The sequence below is a fragment of the Bubalus bubalis genome, chromosome 5, assembly GCF_019923935.1.
Source record: "Bubalus bubalis isolate 160015118507 breed Murrah chromosome 5, NDDB_SH_1, whole genome shotgun sequence".
NCBI lineage: Eukaryota > Metazoa > Chordata > Mammalia > Artiodactyla > Bovidae > Bubalus > Bubalus bubalis.
This window is the reverse complement of record NC_059161.1, coordinates 52718662-52736092: the sequence shown is the minus strand read 5'-3', so window position 1 is coordinate 52736092 and position 17431 is coordinate 52718662. Positions and strand designations below refer to the sequence as shown.

The window sequence follows — 17431 nt, the reverse complement described above, 5'->3', positions numbered from 1 at the left end:
ACATAAATGATTTAATTCCTAGACCCTCTAACCCTCCTAAAAATCTTACCTTACTTATTCTCCCAATAAAGTCATGACTTTGGATACATCAGCAGCCACTTAACTTACTCATGCTGACCATATTTACTTTCCAGAACAATTCCTTTCTTAACAGTGGTGTTAAAAATGGCTATTTTCAGAATTTGATTCTTTTTTCCATACCTACCCCAAACTCTCCATCAGAACTCTAAACCCTCTCAATGGCATCAAATACTATCAGGTGATCTATTTTTGTTTGTTTGCTTACTCTTTTTCTTTCCCCCAGAAAATTTTGGCCCATCCTACAAAGCTACAATGCCACAGAGACCTTGTGGCCCACAAAGTCTAAGACCTTTATTGTCAGGCCCTTTTCAGAAGAAGTCAGCACCCCTGACCATGATCAGGTCACTGAATTCCAGGAAAGTTCCTTATATTATTTGTTTGCAGGTTCCATTTCCTCACATTTTTGTTCTTGTTCTCCTAAAATTCCTATTATTTGGATGGTGTGCCACCTAATCTGATCTTAATTTTTTTCCCCTCATATACTATCTCTTTTACTGCTATTTTCAGGACAATTGCCTCATTCTTATTTTTCAAACCTCCTATTATTAAAATTAATGCTGTTTCAAAAAAATTTTCTAAGTACATTTCTTTACACTCATTCTTTTTAAAATATATATGTGTGTGTATCTATATTACATATAGATACAAATATCTCTCTATATATTTGTATGTAGACACACGCACATATTTTTTTCCTGTATCAGGTCTTGGTTTCAGTATATGAGATCTTTAAGCTCTGCCATGAAGGATCCAGTTCCCTGACCAGGGATCGAACCCACTTCCCATTCCTGCCATATTAAGAAAGCAATATCTCTGGAATATCAGGGAAGTCTAAAATACCTACAAATGTTTGCTTTATGAATGAAATATATTCTTAGTTCTCTGAAGCTATTACAGTATATTTTTAGGTTTTCTTCTGTTCCCTGTTATTACATCTATTTCCTCCAATATCAATTTTTTTGTTTGTTTTGATCTGTCTTCATGTTGTAGAAGTTGTCCTTAAAGACATGATGATCCCTGGCTGTCCATTTATAAGCAGTACTAAAGCTGATTCAGAAGGCCTTAAAAAAATGAGCTTCACTGGGAAGGACCCTGGATGTCAACATCTTTGATTTTTCTCTTGGCTGAGCAAGTTTCAGGAGGAGGACTCTTCTGAGGACTCTTCTTCCTCACCTGAGTTCTACAGGTCTGGCTGCCAATGACGGCAACTGAGCAAGGGAAAGAGACCAAGTTGGCGGCTTTCACTCATCCCCCCTCCGGTACGGCCTCTCACCCACATCTTCTCTTCTTTGTCCTGCGTCAGTTTACCTTTTGCTGGCCTACTAAGTTAGTGACCACCTATATTGGTTTCTTTGGTTACGTAATAAAGAACCACACACTAGGTGGCTTAAAACAACAGAAATTCACTGCCTCAGTATGAGGTTAAAGTCTGAGATCAAGGTGTCGGCAGGGCTGGTTCCTTCTAAGGGCCTCAGGGGAAGAGTTTTGTCCATGCTTCCTCTTCCTTCTCAGAAGGCCGTTAATTCTTGGCATTCCTTGCCTTGCAGAAGGATCTCTATAGTCTCTGCCTCCGTCTTTACATGGTGCTCTCTCTGTGTCTTCATATGATTATCTTGCTTCTGTAACTTTCTCATCTTCTTATAAGGACACCAGTCACGTTTGACAAAGGGGGTCCATCTCACTCAAGTATGACCACGTCATAACTAACAACTCTATTTCCAAAAAGTTACATTTTGAGGTAGTGGATTTCTTAGGAGACACTATTCAATTTGTAACATTACTCATCAACAAAACTGCAGAAACCATAAAGCAGATGGCCATTCCTTGTCTTCACATTGTACAACTGATGTCCTTAAAGTGCAACTGAAGTTTCTCAATGTCCCATGGACTGTCCCAAACAAAAGCAGATTCTTCAGAAATCAGATTCAGATTTCTACTTCACTCCCTCTTCAAGGCACAGCTCAGAGAACATCTCGTCAGGAATGCCTCCCGCCCACTCTCAGAGCACAGACAGAAGAGCCCAGGCAGCATGAAAAGAGTGTGTATTATCTTATTTAATGGTCCCAACAACCTTACGAACTCCTATTTTCTGCCTGTTATGTCCCAACACCTACATATAAATGAATTCAGTACCACTAGCTTTTTGGCTTTTTATTAAAAACTTTATTCAGGTTCCTACTCTCAAATAGCCAACAATGTTTACTGTAGAGGTTAAGACTCATATGTAAAATAAACAACAAACAATAAAATACAAAAAGCGTGTGGTTAAATTGTGAAGTTCAGAAAAGAAAATCATTAAAATACCTGGAGAAGAGTCTACAGAAAAATGATAAGACAGAAAAAACAGGAAGGGCAGGACAGAAAACGTAAAATGCTACTCAGGGAAGCGCAGCGGGAAGAACAGAGTATGGTGTGGAAACAGTCATGCAGAGGAAAGAGACACACGGAGGGGCTCTCCAGGCCAGAGAACTGAACTGGGTGTAAGGAGAGCTGGCCACCAGGAATGCAGGTGGCGAGTGACAGGAGTGCCTGGACTCTTACTCACATTGGTAGATTTGACCAGCAGACTATCCTTCCCCACTCCAGAATGCTAATGGAATTAAAAGTGTGCATAAACAAACCCATTACAAAGTAGGAAATTAAAGAGTGGTCTTTCGTAGACTAAATTTATCATCAAATTTTTGGACAACAGAAAGGGTAGGGAGGAGTTACATGTCTAGAATTCTTTACCAGTTTCTACAGACTAGTTCATCCAACTACCTAGTCAACATTGCTACTTGAAGTGTAGCATTTTCAAAATTCATCTGATCTCTCCCAAAAAAATCTACTCAGTCTCGCCCGTTTCAGTTCATAGTAATCTCATCCTTCCCACTAGCTCACGTTAAAAGCCACAACCCCTCTTCTCTCACACTCACTCACAGTCAGTCCACCAGAAAATGTGAGGACCTTTCTCACTGCTCCCACTACCTGGGGAAGCCACCATTATCTCCCACCTAGTTAAGGTCTCAACAGAGCAGCCAGACTAAAAGGTGAAATCGCTCAGTCGTGTCCAACTCTCTGCGACCCATGTACTGTAGCCCACCAGGCTCCTTGGTCCACGGGATTTTCCAGGCAAGAATACTGGAGTGGGTTGCCATTTCCTTCTCCAAGGGATCTCCCTGATAGGGATAGAACACTGGTCCCCCGCATCACAGGCAGACTCTTTACCATCTGAGCCACCAGGGAATCCCATAATTAACAGAATTAGAGCAGCCAGACTAATTCTGTTAAAATTTTAAGCCAGATCATTCCCATCAAAATCATCCAATGGGTACTTCATTTCTCTCAGAATAAAAGATAAATTCTTTATAATTGCCTGCAAGGTCCTGCATGATACGACTCTCCTTTTTTGCATCTGTTCTCTCAGCTAAAGCCTCAACATCTCCTTGTTCCTCCCTACACACGTGAGCACAGTCCTGCCTTAAGGCTTTGCAGAACCATTCTCTCTGTTGCAATGCGCTTACCTAGACATCTACTCTGCTAACTCCTTCCGTTCATTTCTAGAAGATGCACTCCAACCAACCTCTTTAAAGTTATAACCACTTTCCCTGCCTTCCTGCAACATATATTCCCTTTATTCAGCTCTACTTCTCCCCACAGCACTGACCACCTTCTACTACACCATGCCACATTCCCTCCAATCTGGTAGAGGCTTTTTGTCCACCACTCCTCACCTTCATGTACTATAAGCACTTAGAACAAAACACTTAGCCTTGAACACAACTAGACTAAAGAGTGGAGGCATCCAGAGTCCAGAACATACAAGGAGGATGGCTGAAGCAGACATGAGAAGAAGCTGGGGAAGACCTAACTTGAGACGAGCAGATATGAGAGGATGGAAATGTGAAACACAACCATAATCAAGCTGATGAAGAAACACACACATTATCTGAAGAAAATTCACCAGTCATCCCTCTGCTCCCTAATCATTAAAAATAATTTTATGTTTCTTTTTACTTCTGCTGGTATGGCTACTAGAAAAATTTTAATTGAATATGTAGCTTCTATTTCTACTGGACAGTTCCGGTCTAGAACGTACAGGTAAAAATATCACCAAGAAGGGACTTCCCTGGTGGTCCAGTGATTAAGAATCTGCCTGCCAATGCAAGGGACAAAGGTTCAATCCCCGGTCAGGGAACTAAGATCTCATATGCCTAAGAGCAACTAAGCCTGTGCAACACAAACTACAGAGCCCATGCACTCCTAAGCTGTGCACCACAGCTGAGACCTGATGTAGCCATAAATAAATAAATATCTTAAAAAATATCACTAAGAATACAGAACAAAGAAACAGAGGCAGGAAATGAGAAAACACCAGCATCATAAGGAAATAACTCAAGAGGCCCAGCATTTGATCAGTAGGAGCGCCCCAAAAAGAGAACAGAAGAAACAGAAGGAAATGGTTAAAGAAATTAAAACTTCTTAAAAATTTAGTTGTGGCGGCTAAATCTTAAACAGAAACAGTCCACTAAGTATTGAGCTTAATAAATAGGGGAGGACCCCAAAACCTAATCTAATCACATCTTGGTGAAAACTCAGACTACTGTGGTTACTAAGAAGGTTAAATGGATTCTAGAAAGGGGGAAAAAAGATCACATAACATAAAGACAAAAATTTAATAATAGTAACAGAAAGACTGCAAATGTATAAACCTTGAGAGTAATAAAAAAGATGACGTGTCTGCCAAAGCTAGGTTGCAGAATGGAAGAAAGGGGGCAGCCGGATGTGCAGAACTACTGCACTCCTCTTACAGAGTTAGGAGTTAAGACATATTGTCTAAGACTGTTGTTGTTTAGTCACTCAGTTGTATGCGACCCCATGGACTATAACCCGCCAGGCTCCTCTGTCCATTAAATTCTCCAGGCAAGAATACTGGAGTCAATTGACATTTCCTTCTACAGGGATCAAACCTGTGTCTTCTGCACTGGCAGGCAGATTCTTTACTGCTGAGCTACCAGCAAAGCCTTAGAAGAACTGAAAATAGTAACTACTCATAATTGGCAGGGTAAAGAAATCTTCATTTTTCATAGCAAAGTTTCAATAGCTACTCTCTGTAATGTGACTAATCAAAAAATAGAAATATAAACAAATTACTATGGGAGAACTCACCAAAAGTACTTAAGGTAGAAATGGTTAAAAATGTTTAAATCTGGTGATTGATATGAGGAGAAGGCACAACTGTGCAGCAGATTACCCTCCCTAACTTGAGACCCTCCTGTACTGTTTGAGCAAAAAAAGTTTAATAAAAAAAATTAATCTGGCAGTAATAAAGTAGGAATAACTGAAAGGGATCTAGGTTAAAGACAGAAAAACTAGAAAGTCCAATCTACAGTAGTATATAGGAGAAAAAATACTGGAGAAAGCTACTACCAATGAGAATATTAGAACAGTAAACCCAACAGGCTTTTAGAGAAAGAAAGAATGAACTGTACTTGAATAGATATCATGGATGAAGATAATTATAGACTTTCCAAGTAGCAATTCTGGGAAAAATATTAGAGAGAAGAAGGAATGTACATTACGAATGACATCATAAGGGTTTAAACTGAGGCATCAGTGGGATACCCAGGTGGACGAGCTCTACACAGGAATTCTCATTGAACATCCATTGTTGGAATTAAAGGGGTCCGTGATCCTCTGGACCATGTAAGGACAGACGTGTGCACAATCACACACATATCTGAAGGGTGTGTCTGCAGCGGGGGACAGGATGGAAGGAGGCAGTAGTTCACCACTTCCTCCCAGTTCTCAAAAAGGACCCATGACTCTACTCCATTTCACTGGAAATATGGGTCTAGATCTCTACTGGATAATTAGGAGCTGGGGGCTGTAGATTTTGAAGCCATCAGCATAAAACTACAAGACCCAACCAAACCATCAATTTTTCAAAGGTTATATTGTGTGCAGAAAGAAAAAATAAAGATAGTTTAGTGTAAAGCCTTACATAAGAAAACAAAGAGGTACAAAAAGGAGAGAAAAGGAGAAGGGTTAGCAAAAAGAAGAGATTCTCAAGTATCAAAAGGAAGAAAGAGAAGTGGTACTAGTCTAAGTAAATGATGGAAGCAGCATGTCCAGTAGATCTGTGGAGACACAGGCAGATTTCATAAGAATAAAAAAGAAGTGGGTGGAGAATAAAGAAAAGGAATGAAGATGAAATAAATATTGGCGAGAGAAGGAAACTGGTTGGTGTCATGTGGAAGGAGAAAGCAGTCTATGCGTGACTGTGGACAAAAAATATAAAATTTATATGAACTTTTCAGAAGTTTGGATTTTATGCTTCAAAATGACTGAGTTCAAGTCTTCAACTAAACAAGTAATGTAAACATGTCCACTTTTCAAACTCTAAAGCATCTACTTATATACAAAGAGAAAAACTTCGCTCAGATGAACACTTTGAAAAGAGAAAAAACGTATGTGAGGCATGGTGTTCTAGTAACAATTACTAAAAAGTCACTTAAAATACTCACTTCCAACTAAAAGTGTACGCTGCAAGTTCTTGACAGCCCTGTGCAAAGCGGATGTCCCACCTGTGACCCTGAATGAATCAGCAGTACTAGCAGATGGTTTCTGTCTCTATTCTCTATTGTCCTGGCCTCCAGCAACTGTGTCTGGGATTGTTTGCTTGCCCACTTTGTATCACCCAAAGATTATGTACTTAACTATGTTCAGGGTTTTCTCCTGGTTCTTCCTAGCCTTCTACAAATCTACTACTCTTAACATTGGGATGTTCGTTTCCTGGCCAGGGATGAAACATGTGCCCCTTGCAGTGCAAAGACAGAGTCAACCACTGGACCACTAGGGAAGTCCCCTATGATAATTTTTATTAACTACTTTTCTTTTCGTGTGTGTGAGAGACAGATCATTACAATTTCTGTTAGAATTATCCTAGTATGTTTAAAACTTTCAACACAGAACTGAAATGATTATGTCCTTTCAATTTTCTTTATTTCTACAGAAACTCATTTTATTCATATCTGTCACAGCATCACTCTAAAGGGCAGACAGAGTTTCACCAAATATGGAGGCTATTTCTGGAACTATCTGAAGATACAGACTGTCAAAAGCAAAACTCATTTTGGGAGATCCTGGAGGGCATTCTTCAAGAACTAAGTAGTTACACAGCAAAGTAACCAACACAGAACCACAGCAAGAGGTCCCTTGACCATCCGTCAGGGAAACGTGGCACATGTATTAATAACATAAAGAATATAAAGAATGTCTCAGATGTGAGGTCCAAATCAAAGACAACAATAAAAAATACTGGCCTGCACGGAGCAAATGCCTTTCAACTGGAAAATTCCATCTACATGATGGCTATCAATTTCCAGAACAAAACAGGGGTAATCTACTAGTAACAAAAAGCAACATCAACATCTCCAAAAAGTTTTCCTTTCTTTTAAGTAGGACACCTGGTTTGACTAGCTCAATTTTAGTTACTGATTGTACCTGAATTTTATAAAACTGTTTTGTTATAAAGTAGCTTATAATTTAGAGACTATTTTGCTAATTCAGAAAAAAAAAATCCCTAGATGAAGCTGTATTATAATTTCAAATGTATTTCTACACTACACTGAAAATAATGAAGATAATATTATTGATTTCATTAAACCAGCAGTTTAATCAAAATCAGAATGACTATACACTTCATTACTAAGTCATATCTAATGTCCAATGCCTTATACAGTCAACACTACTTCAACCTTCCAAATTAGTCACTTGACAGCCGTAACAATCACAGATTAATTTATAACAGCTATAACAATAAGATGTCTTGAAGACTTCTTAACAGTACACAGTTCGTGATGAGACACAATCTACTTTCAATATCAGATGTTCACAGACTGGTCTTCTGCAGTAGACAGGGGCAAATAATAACTTGGGAATTTACCTTCTTTGAATTTCCAATTCTTCTTGTGATGGGCCATTCTGAACTTGGGCAGGTAGTTGTGAATTTTGTCTAGGCAATGTTGGCCCTAAAAAGGGAGGGAAACATTATAAATGAACATTATCTTAACATTGTGCTGGACAGAGGAGGTAAAATCATGAGAATAACATAAAACCATCACATAATTACAAATGTTTCTTCTTTTTGTTTAGCAAAATAAAATATAAGCTTCATATAACACACAGCAAATGAAAGACTGCAACAAAATACTGTCATTATTTCCAGAAGGCTTACTTGAAACAAATGGAAAACATCAACAATAAAGGAAAAATAAACATTTATATATGAAGAGCTTGAGTAAAACAAGTGTTCAATGAGCATCTGAATAGGCACCTAAGCTTGACATTTTCTAAGACAATGAGACATTCTCTTTGGGGTACTTATTCATGAAGTGGAGAGGGAGAACTTAAATGAAAAATCAGAATTCAAAAACTCACCTAAATAGAACACTGGAAATGAAAAACAGGAGAGAGAAAGCATGAGAACCTTATTACTAGACTGATGCACACTAATGCATTTATCAAACTTGCCCACTTTAAGTTGCCATTCTTATTTAACGGCCTGGCATTTCCAGCACTGGTGAAAACAAACATTTGCTAAACTTTCACATATAATTAATCTACTTATCTGAACTTTTTAATGTAACAGAGATAACTGCAATAATTTTTCACTTGGGGTAAAACAAAACAAAAAACCTGCATTCAAACCAACACGATTCTGTCATGAGAAACTAATGACCATTCATTCCCATGTCATATAAAATGCAGACCCATTTTTAGCATCTCATAAAGAAGGCCACTAAACAATGGGACATTTTAATGTCACTGGATATAAAAATTGTGTCACAAAATGAGATAAATAAAATACTGGACCTAATATACAATGCTTATAGTTATAATAGAACAATCTTGAATTTAATCCAGTAAAGAAGAGAATAAAGAAATAGTAGTTATCTTTCACTCTTGGAGAGAAATATATGCATAATGATAATGCTATACATATTTGTGAACTCTAGTGTGCTAGCAAAGGCCCCTGGCAGATATTTTGAAAGTGTTTTTATAGACCACTAGTATAAAAGACAGTTAATAAATAAATGCTTCTAAGTGCTAAAGCACATTCTTGTAAATCTGAGTTAACAGCCCAAAGTATCTATTTTATACTAGTGGAGATTTCACAAAGAGAACGATAAGGTTCATTAGAATATAATACAGTACTTGTTATATCCCAAGTGTAAAAAAATAATTTGATCTGAACTTACCTACTAATTTTTCCCTCATCTCTTTACATGTTTTTAATCATTTAATTTGTCCTCTGAAGACAAATTAGATGACAACTGCAATACTTCACTAGATTTCCTAAAAGTCTCTGCTATTTTAAGAGCCACATAAAGGAAATATAAAAATATATTAATTCCATGTCATCAGTAACAGCAACAACAAAAAATCAAAAAGCTTCCAAAATTAAAAATGCATTGAAATGTTTGCACAAATGAAAATATATAGTGTCTAGTAAACAGACTGGAATTCTCTCCTTTCTGATATCAAGATAATGATACAAAAATAGACTGCCGTATTAAGCCATACACTAATGTTCAGTGTACATTACTTGTCTCTTCTGGCCGAAGGACGGGGACAAACAAGGAGGGAGGGTACTTTTGAAAACATATAAACTAGTCGGAGGCAGTACTTCCAAAGTTATATTTATCAAAAAATATTAAATGTGAGTATTTAGCATGGGCAACTCATAAGACCATCATGGTTTAACTATTTTCAAAAATAATGTTTGGATATTTAAGTTAAAACCTCATGCGGCTCAAATAATTAATCAGGTGAATGTCGGGTTTGTTTGGCATCAATCTCAAATTTGATCCTAACACATCTATACCAGGCACTGTAATTATTATTGTAACAATAATATTAATAGATTAAATTCACCAATTAAAATCTCTTGATGTTAAGTCTCAACATATCTCAATTCAATCCTACTGATTTCATTTAAAGGTTTTTTAAATTAAACTAATGAAAGTTTGATATAACTCACAAAAAAATCTGAATGTGAGAAAGGTCTCTTTTAGCAATTCATAAAAACTAATTTGGATTTTTTTTTTTTAAGTTTTAAGTTTACTCAGCAAACTTGTTTTAAAAGGAGCTTTAAAAAATGTGGGTAGTATTTTCTGGCTTATATTGCTAATTGTAAAAATAGTTTACAATAAGGAAGATCCTTTTTAAATGGGAGGAATCCAAGAACTAAAAGACACTCTTTAAAATTCTTTTCTACATGGTTCTTGGTGATAATGGGTTATCTTCCCAAAAACTTTCTTTAAAAGGGGTGGGGGTGGGAATAGAAAAGGAGAAGCCTCCTCCCCCAGCATTTTCTCACATCCATATTTAATCTGGTTATTTTGTTTCTTCTTTATCAATACGGTCAACTCACAATTAACAAGCACATTGAAATTTATGTGCATTTAAAAATAATATAAATGTACGGTGAGATTAAGTAAGAGTTCTAGGTAAACTATGAACTTCAGGTACACGATTACATTCTTTCTTCTTGCCCAACACTCTATGGGACTACACAGTTGGTAAATTATACAAAGGCACCACACAACATGAAGCAGCAGGTGAGAGTACAGGCTGTCAGCTGCCACTGTACTTTCTGTAACACAACTACTGGTCACTGCACACAGGTCATATGTCTACATGAGTATCTGTGTTCTCATAGAATGCCAAAAAAAAAAAAGGTAGTTTTCTAACAAGTGGGTTAAGTAACAACATTTTAGGAGCATCACAGGATAGTCAACAGTTCTTTTGGAGGGAAAAGGGAGAAGAGACAAGTGAACCTGCTCTGTCCCTACTCTAGTATCATAAAGAACAGTAGCTATATGAGAGTTAAGTTTTTTTCTGTTTTATTACCAGAGCCAGAGACAATAGTTGGTCTTAATGTGTCCTGGCTAGGATTCATGTAGCAAAGTATGTAAATCACTGATTCTAATAAAGAAAATGTGTCCATGTCGCTGATACAGTAATTTACAAATGATGGAAATCAGAACAGAACGTCTGTATAAACCAGGAATGAATGGCATTTCAGTCTTGACTTTAGTACTGAGTTTTGGCTAAAGCACATTTCACTTATTGTCACGTTTTAATTTTCCCATATCTTGTTTCACACTTAGCCACAGACTATTTAAAAACACAGGACTAAAAGACAAATAAGTGTTATTATACACAATACAATCAAGTTTAAACTTAGCAATGTGGTAATTATATTGTTTGCACACAGTTCAATCAATCAAAGGTAATAATGGGGGAAATTTGCTTTTATTTTACAGCTTAAAAAATTCACCTTTATGAAGGCCAAATCTCTTCTCTGCAACTGGGTAAACTCTATTATTCTGCATGTGAAACCCCACATATTAAGTAGCAAAGTATAGAACATCAAGTAAGTTTTCAAAAAGAGCTACAGAGTCCTAATAACACAAACAGGAACAATCACACTCGCAGCTACTCCAAAAGATGGCCTGGAAGAACCCCCAGGAGGAGGCAGAAAAATCAAAATTAAAAGTTACTAATTAAACACTTAATCTGCAAGGATTAACTGAGGAATCTGAGAAGGAGTGAAGCGTTTATACAGGGCCGCATGACAGGCCCACTCCTATAACTGTCACCTGGAACAATCATAAAATAAAACCTCAGGTGATTAAGGAATGCAGCAGAATTTTCATTTTGGGGGGCAATTTATAACACATATTTCCTTGCCTAAACCAGCAAGTATATCAACCTTACAACAATTCTCTTTATAGGTAAAGAAACAATATTAGTAGTACTGAAGGAGCATATCAAGAACTCTGAGTCACGTGGATAAAATAAAGATACATGGCTGAACTGTTCATATAACATTTTAGTAGTGTTTATCATTCTATCTCTCATAAAATAATCTGGCCAGTTAAGGTATACAGTAGTAAAAAAGGCATATCTGAGTCAAAGGCGGGGGCTGCTGCGCCTGTAAGATTTGAAAGTCACTTTTTGAACTGGGGTTTTCAAAACCAAAGTTTTAGAATCAAATGAAACTAAAAGGAATTCAGATGTATGTCTGTGTGTGTGTGTAAATGTTTACATATGCAGATATATCCTAGTGTAAGGAGAAGGATATGCATATACTTGATTAACTGTAATATGGAAAAAAGGCTAAGTGACATAACTGATTTGTCCATGCAAACAACACATATATGTGCACACATGTGTATATGAGCGTGAGAGTGAAAGAAAACACACTATAAGCCTAAATTCACTCCTAAACCACAGATATCTAACCTACTGAATCAAGAAGGCTGTCGATCAGAAATCAACCTATCAAAGCATGAAAGAGCTCACAGCTGCCTCACAACATGTACATTTGGAAACTAATTCAAGCTAAGCAAACGCTCCCTTCCAGTAAATCCCAATTACACTCCTGATATCATAGTAAGATGGATAAAACTTTCCCTCTAAAACTCTAACTTAAAAGACTGCTCTCAAACAAAATAGTTTAAAACAAAAACGAACAAACAAAAATCCCTCTCATTCATGTTGGAAGAAGTGAATAAGTATTAGTTCTGAGATACTAATTTTAACTAAACCCTCGCTAGGAAGCCAACTCAAAAGCTGACCAAATCACCTACATGAACCACAACAAATATCACAACATAAAACAGTAGCTTGCTATATATCCCAAATTCCACAAACCAGACCATGGCCTAAGGAAACAAAAGTTATGGAAATGCGCAAGAAGTATGTACCACAGCTTGAAAAAGTAATGTAAACATAATGTTGCTTACCACAGAAAATACATCGCAAATTAGTGCTGTCCTGGGTAGCAGTAACCTTGCTCTGGGCTGCAACAGACACCTTGGTGTTAGAAGCTTCAAAAGACAACGGGGCCATCTGAAGAACTTCACATAAACTAAAAGGTGCTTTGAAAGGTTCAAAACGTATTATACATACGTCCTAGCTAGACCCTCATTCTGGAAACTCTGTAATTTAATACAAACGTATCCTCTGTGACATAATTTTTTCAAAAAATTTTATGTGTTTTTTGTTTTTTTTTTTTTTTTTTTTTTGTGGAAAAACCCTATAATAAGCCACAGATCAAATGATGCACTTACAGCTTAATTATTTCCTGAGTTACACAATCAGAGAATGCATCAATTTGCATTTTACAATTTATCTTAAAACGTAAATGGATCTGAGATACACGGAGTCAAACCTTTGGCCATTAGTTAATTTCACGATAGTTACCCTCTTTCAGTATTGCTCATTTAAAAGAAGCTGCAGCTGAACAAAATTTAAGGGAAATGCTTATGATTAGCTTAACATGAGCTGAACTCATTTCTCCTAGTTGAAAAAGATCAAAGCCATTTTAAACAGCCTCCAGCAATTAAAGTGTTACATATTCATTGATGTAAAGTAAGAATATCTTCATTTTTCACTTTGAAAAACATCAAAACTATTGTTTTATCAAGCCACATTTTACTTTTCCTTTTTTCTTCAACATGTGTATATGCATACACATTTGAAAAAAAATCTTACTAAAAATGTGTGGCCACATCAAAAGGCCATTTAGTATTTAGGCTATCTACACTAAAATTTACTTTGAATATTAACGAGATAAATTCTCTTTAAGTGAAAAAATTCAATGAGGAGGAAGTGATAATTTATGAAAAGGTTTTTATAAAAGCAAGATGACACTCAAAATTAGGGTGGGGGGAAAAAAAACTAAATTTCTTTTAGTTTTACATTAATAACATTCAGAACTTTACATCAATACTTTTCTATAAAATACTAAAGAAATTCTTTTCAGCTTGGGAAAGATTTTCTCTTCCAATCAGTATTAATCAAGAAACAGTGAACAAGTTAAAAATATACTGACTTAAGAAAGACTGAAGAAAGGCAAACAAGACAGTATTTCCCTTAAAATTATATTCTTTAATAATACAATATATGCTAACTAAAAAAAGTCTGCATAGAATCAGAACCAAACCAATTTATATTTTAAGAATATACACCTGCAAATGGTAATAAATCTTAAATAATCAAGAAAATCTTTATCATTTATAGAAATTAGATTTAATACAATCCAATTAAGTTTAAATCTTGCTTTAAAGGTATTAAATACAGCAGATTTTTTAAACACAAACAAGACTAATGAATGTCACCTTTGCTAAGTACTTCCACCCACCCAATCAATTATTATTAAAGTAGCATGCACAATTATTTACAGTAATGACATAAAAAAGACCACAGGCACACATATAAAATGTCTACTAGCCTAATCAGATCATGCCAATCAGTAATTATATTTTAAGTTTAAACTTAAAAAAAAAAATCTGTCTTACCGATGTCTGTAAATGACTACTTCTATAAAGCCTTTATTAAATAAACATGCCTAGTCTTCAGGTTTTACCTTTCAGTTCCTTTCATTTATATTTAAAGGATTAAAAAATAAGAAAAATATTAAAAACTTACAGGAAAAACCTGAGAAATTATCTCGTCTCTGACAGCAAAGAAACTGCCACATTCCATTACCAATCATTTTGGCAAAAAGTCATCTGACATTTGTCAGAATGCAGGTAAAACATTATTACCACATAAGACACAAAACTCCCAATCTCGTGACAATTTAAACAATTATGCAATATTCTATGCAACCTGGTATCTTTAAACATCTTTTTCCTACTGACTTTTCATACCATCCTGTAAAGTACTGATCTAAATTCTGATAAGCTAGATTGAGTTCTACTGCAGTTTGCATTTCCCGAAGATACTAAATTATTCATTCCATCATATGCATAAGGCTAACAGCACTTCCTGCTTAATACTGATGCTGCTGACTCTCTGCTCAACTGAGGGAGGAGCATAGAATATGGGAAAAGAAGGTTCAGTGTTCGGATTGAAGAAATTCAGTTAGAAAAAGAAAAAAAGGGACATTTCTCTTTAAATCAGCATATTAAAATAGGATTAGGGCTTAGAGAAATAAGGATGGACCCTAAAGAAAAACACGAACTGAGGAGGTTAAGATGTATCAAAAAAGCAAAACTTAACCTCTATGTTAGACTTCAAGAAAAGAAAAATGACCCATCTCTATTAGCCACACTGACCGTGAAATAGCCTTGTCATGGTTGTTCATATATTTCTAATAGTTTGTAAAACAGCTATCCCTCAGGCTTTCTCCACCCTTTAACATACTTTATAGTTAGGTGTTTTGTACAAGCAGGGAAGTACAGAAACCTTGGGTGAGATACTAGTAGGAGAAAATGACAAGATGTCACTTGATCAGTATTACTGTTACTGCTATACAGAATTAGTATAGTAGATTCTTAGTATTCACATTTTTAACCTTAAAGGTTTTCACTGTCACAGCAATTAATCTCAAAGCAACTTGTAATGAGGATACTACCCATCTCAGCATTTTTTCTGAGGATTAAATGAGAAAATGTTTGCTTAGAGCTGGTTTTCATTTGGTTTGTGCTCTCTGGAAAGCTGATCTGTTGAGTGAGCACAGCACCAGCATCCAAATTAACAGTGGCCGCCACGAGGGCCCCAGGTTACCATCATCATGACTGCAAAGAGCTACTGCCAGCAGTTGTGAGAGGGCAGGAAAACATGTTAAAAAGCAGAGACCTCTGCCAACAAAGGTCCGTCTAGTCAAAGCTATGGTTTTTCCAGTAGTCATGTATGGATGTGAGAGTTGGACTATAAAGAAAGCTGAGTGCTGAAGAATTGATGCTTTTGAACTGTGGTGTTGGAGAAAGACTCCTGAGAGTCCCTTGGACTGGAAGGACTGATGCTGAAGCTGAAACTCCAATACTTTGGCCACCTGATGGGAAGAACTGACTCAATGGAAAAAGACCCTGATGCTGGGAAAGACTGAAGGTGGGAGGAGAAGGGGATGACAGAGGATGAGATGGTTGGATGGCATCACTGACTCAATGGACATGAGTTCGAGTAAGCTCTGGGAGTTGGTGAATGACAGGGAAGCCTGGCATGATGCAGTCCATGGAGTCACAAAGAGTCAGACACGACTGAGCGACTGAACTGAACTGACTGAAAGCAAATGTGCTTGTGTTTGTTCTAATACATCTAGAATAGAATGAAGATGCTGCAGTGTGGTATGGGTGCCTCTCTTCAAAAAGTAGGTACCATGAAATATAAGCTAGGGCAGCTACTATGGAAAACAATATTGAAATTTCCCCCAAAATTAACAACAGAACTACCATATAACCCAGAAATCCCACTTCTTGGTATATTCCCAAAGGAACCGAACACAGGTAACTGAAGAAATAATCTGCATTCCCATGTTCAGTTCAGCAACAGTCACAAAACTTGAGATACAAAACAACCTAAGTGTTCATTAACAGATGAATGGACAAAGAAGATACACTATATTAATATATATATATTAATATACAAACACTGCAATATTATTCAGCCATAGGAAAAAGGAAATACTATTATTAGCAGCAATGTGGATGGATCTTGAAGGTATTATGCTAACTGTGATAAGCTGGACAAAGAAAAGACTGCATGGAATCACCTGGATGTGGAACCTAAAAAAGCTAAATTTACAGAAACAGAAAGTAGAAGAGTGATTGCCAGGGGCTGGGGAGTGGGGTGGACCGATAATAGGCTAGTAAAAGGGTACACATTCTTAGCTATAAAATGAATAAAGACTGAAGATCTAATGTAAAACATAGTTGATAACAGTTGATAACAATGTACTGTATAACTGAAATTTTCTGAGAAAAGAACATAAATGTTCTTAACAAACAAAACCACCAATGAACCAAACAAAAAAGATAAATATGCAATAGCTGCATTAACCAGATGGAAGAAATCCTTTCACAACTTATACATATATCAAATCATCATGATGTACACTGTAAACATCTTACAATTTTGTCAATTATACCTCAATAAAAATGGGAGGAAAAACGTACTCTATCTGCAGGGCACTGTGCTAAATAAACCACATGAGACTTACAAATAGTAAATTTTACTCAAAGTGTGGTATTTTTAAAGTGGTATTTTAAAACATTTTCAAAAGAATTTCAAACTGTTTTAAAATACATATAGTTTTTAACAAAGGAAAATCTTACATACCTCAGGAAATGAAACATTACGTGTCCATAGTCACGAGTGAAAAAAATATCACCGCTCTCTTTTTATAAATTACCGAGTCTTAGGCAAAACTGTTTGTATGACTGGGTTTCCCCACCCCTCTTCATTTCTTTAGTTCTCCCCTAAATTAGGGCCTCAAACGCATTTTATTTCTTTCTAAGCAAGTATGAAGATGACTGCTCACAGTTGATAAATTGCTGATAACTGATTAGGC

General features: G+C 36.4%; 1 protein-coding gene across 9 annotated transcripts in view; it reads right to left on the bottom strand.

The window, feature by feature from the left end:
• The window catches only part of ENAH (ENAH actin regulator), a 159664-nt gene that overhangs the window by 32696 nt on the left and 109537 nt on the right, over positions 1-17431 (bottom strand). For 5 of the 9 annotated variants that reach the window (XM_025286049.3, XM_025286048.3, XM_025286052.3 and 2 more), the window contains exons 4-5: positions 12879-12935; positions 8009-8093 (exon numbers count right to left, since the gene is read on the bottom strand). In XM_025286049.3, coding sequence (XP_025141834.1) covers positions 8009-8093; positions 12879-12935 — 142 coding nt within the window. The remainder of the gene's footprint in view (positions 1-8008; positions 8094-12878; positions 12936-17431) is intronic. The other 4 variants (XM_025286050.3, XM_025286053.3, XM_025286055.3 and 1 more) reach the window with 1 other exon arrangement.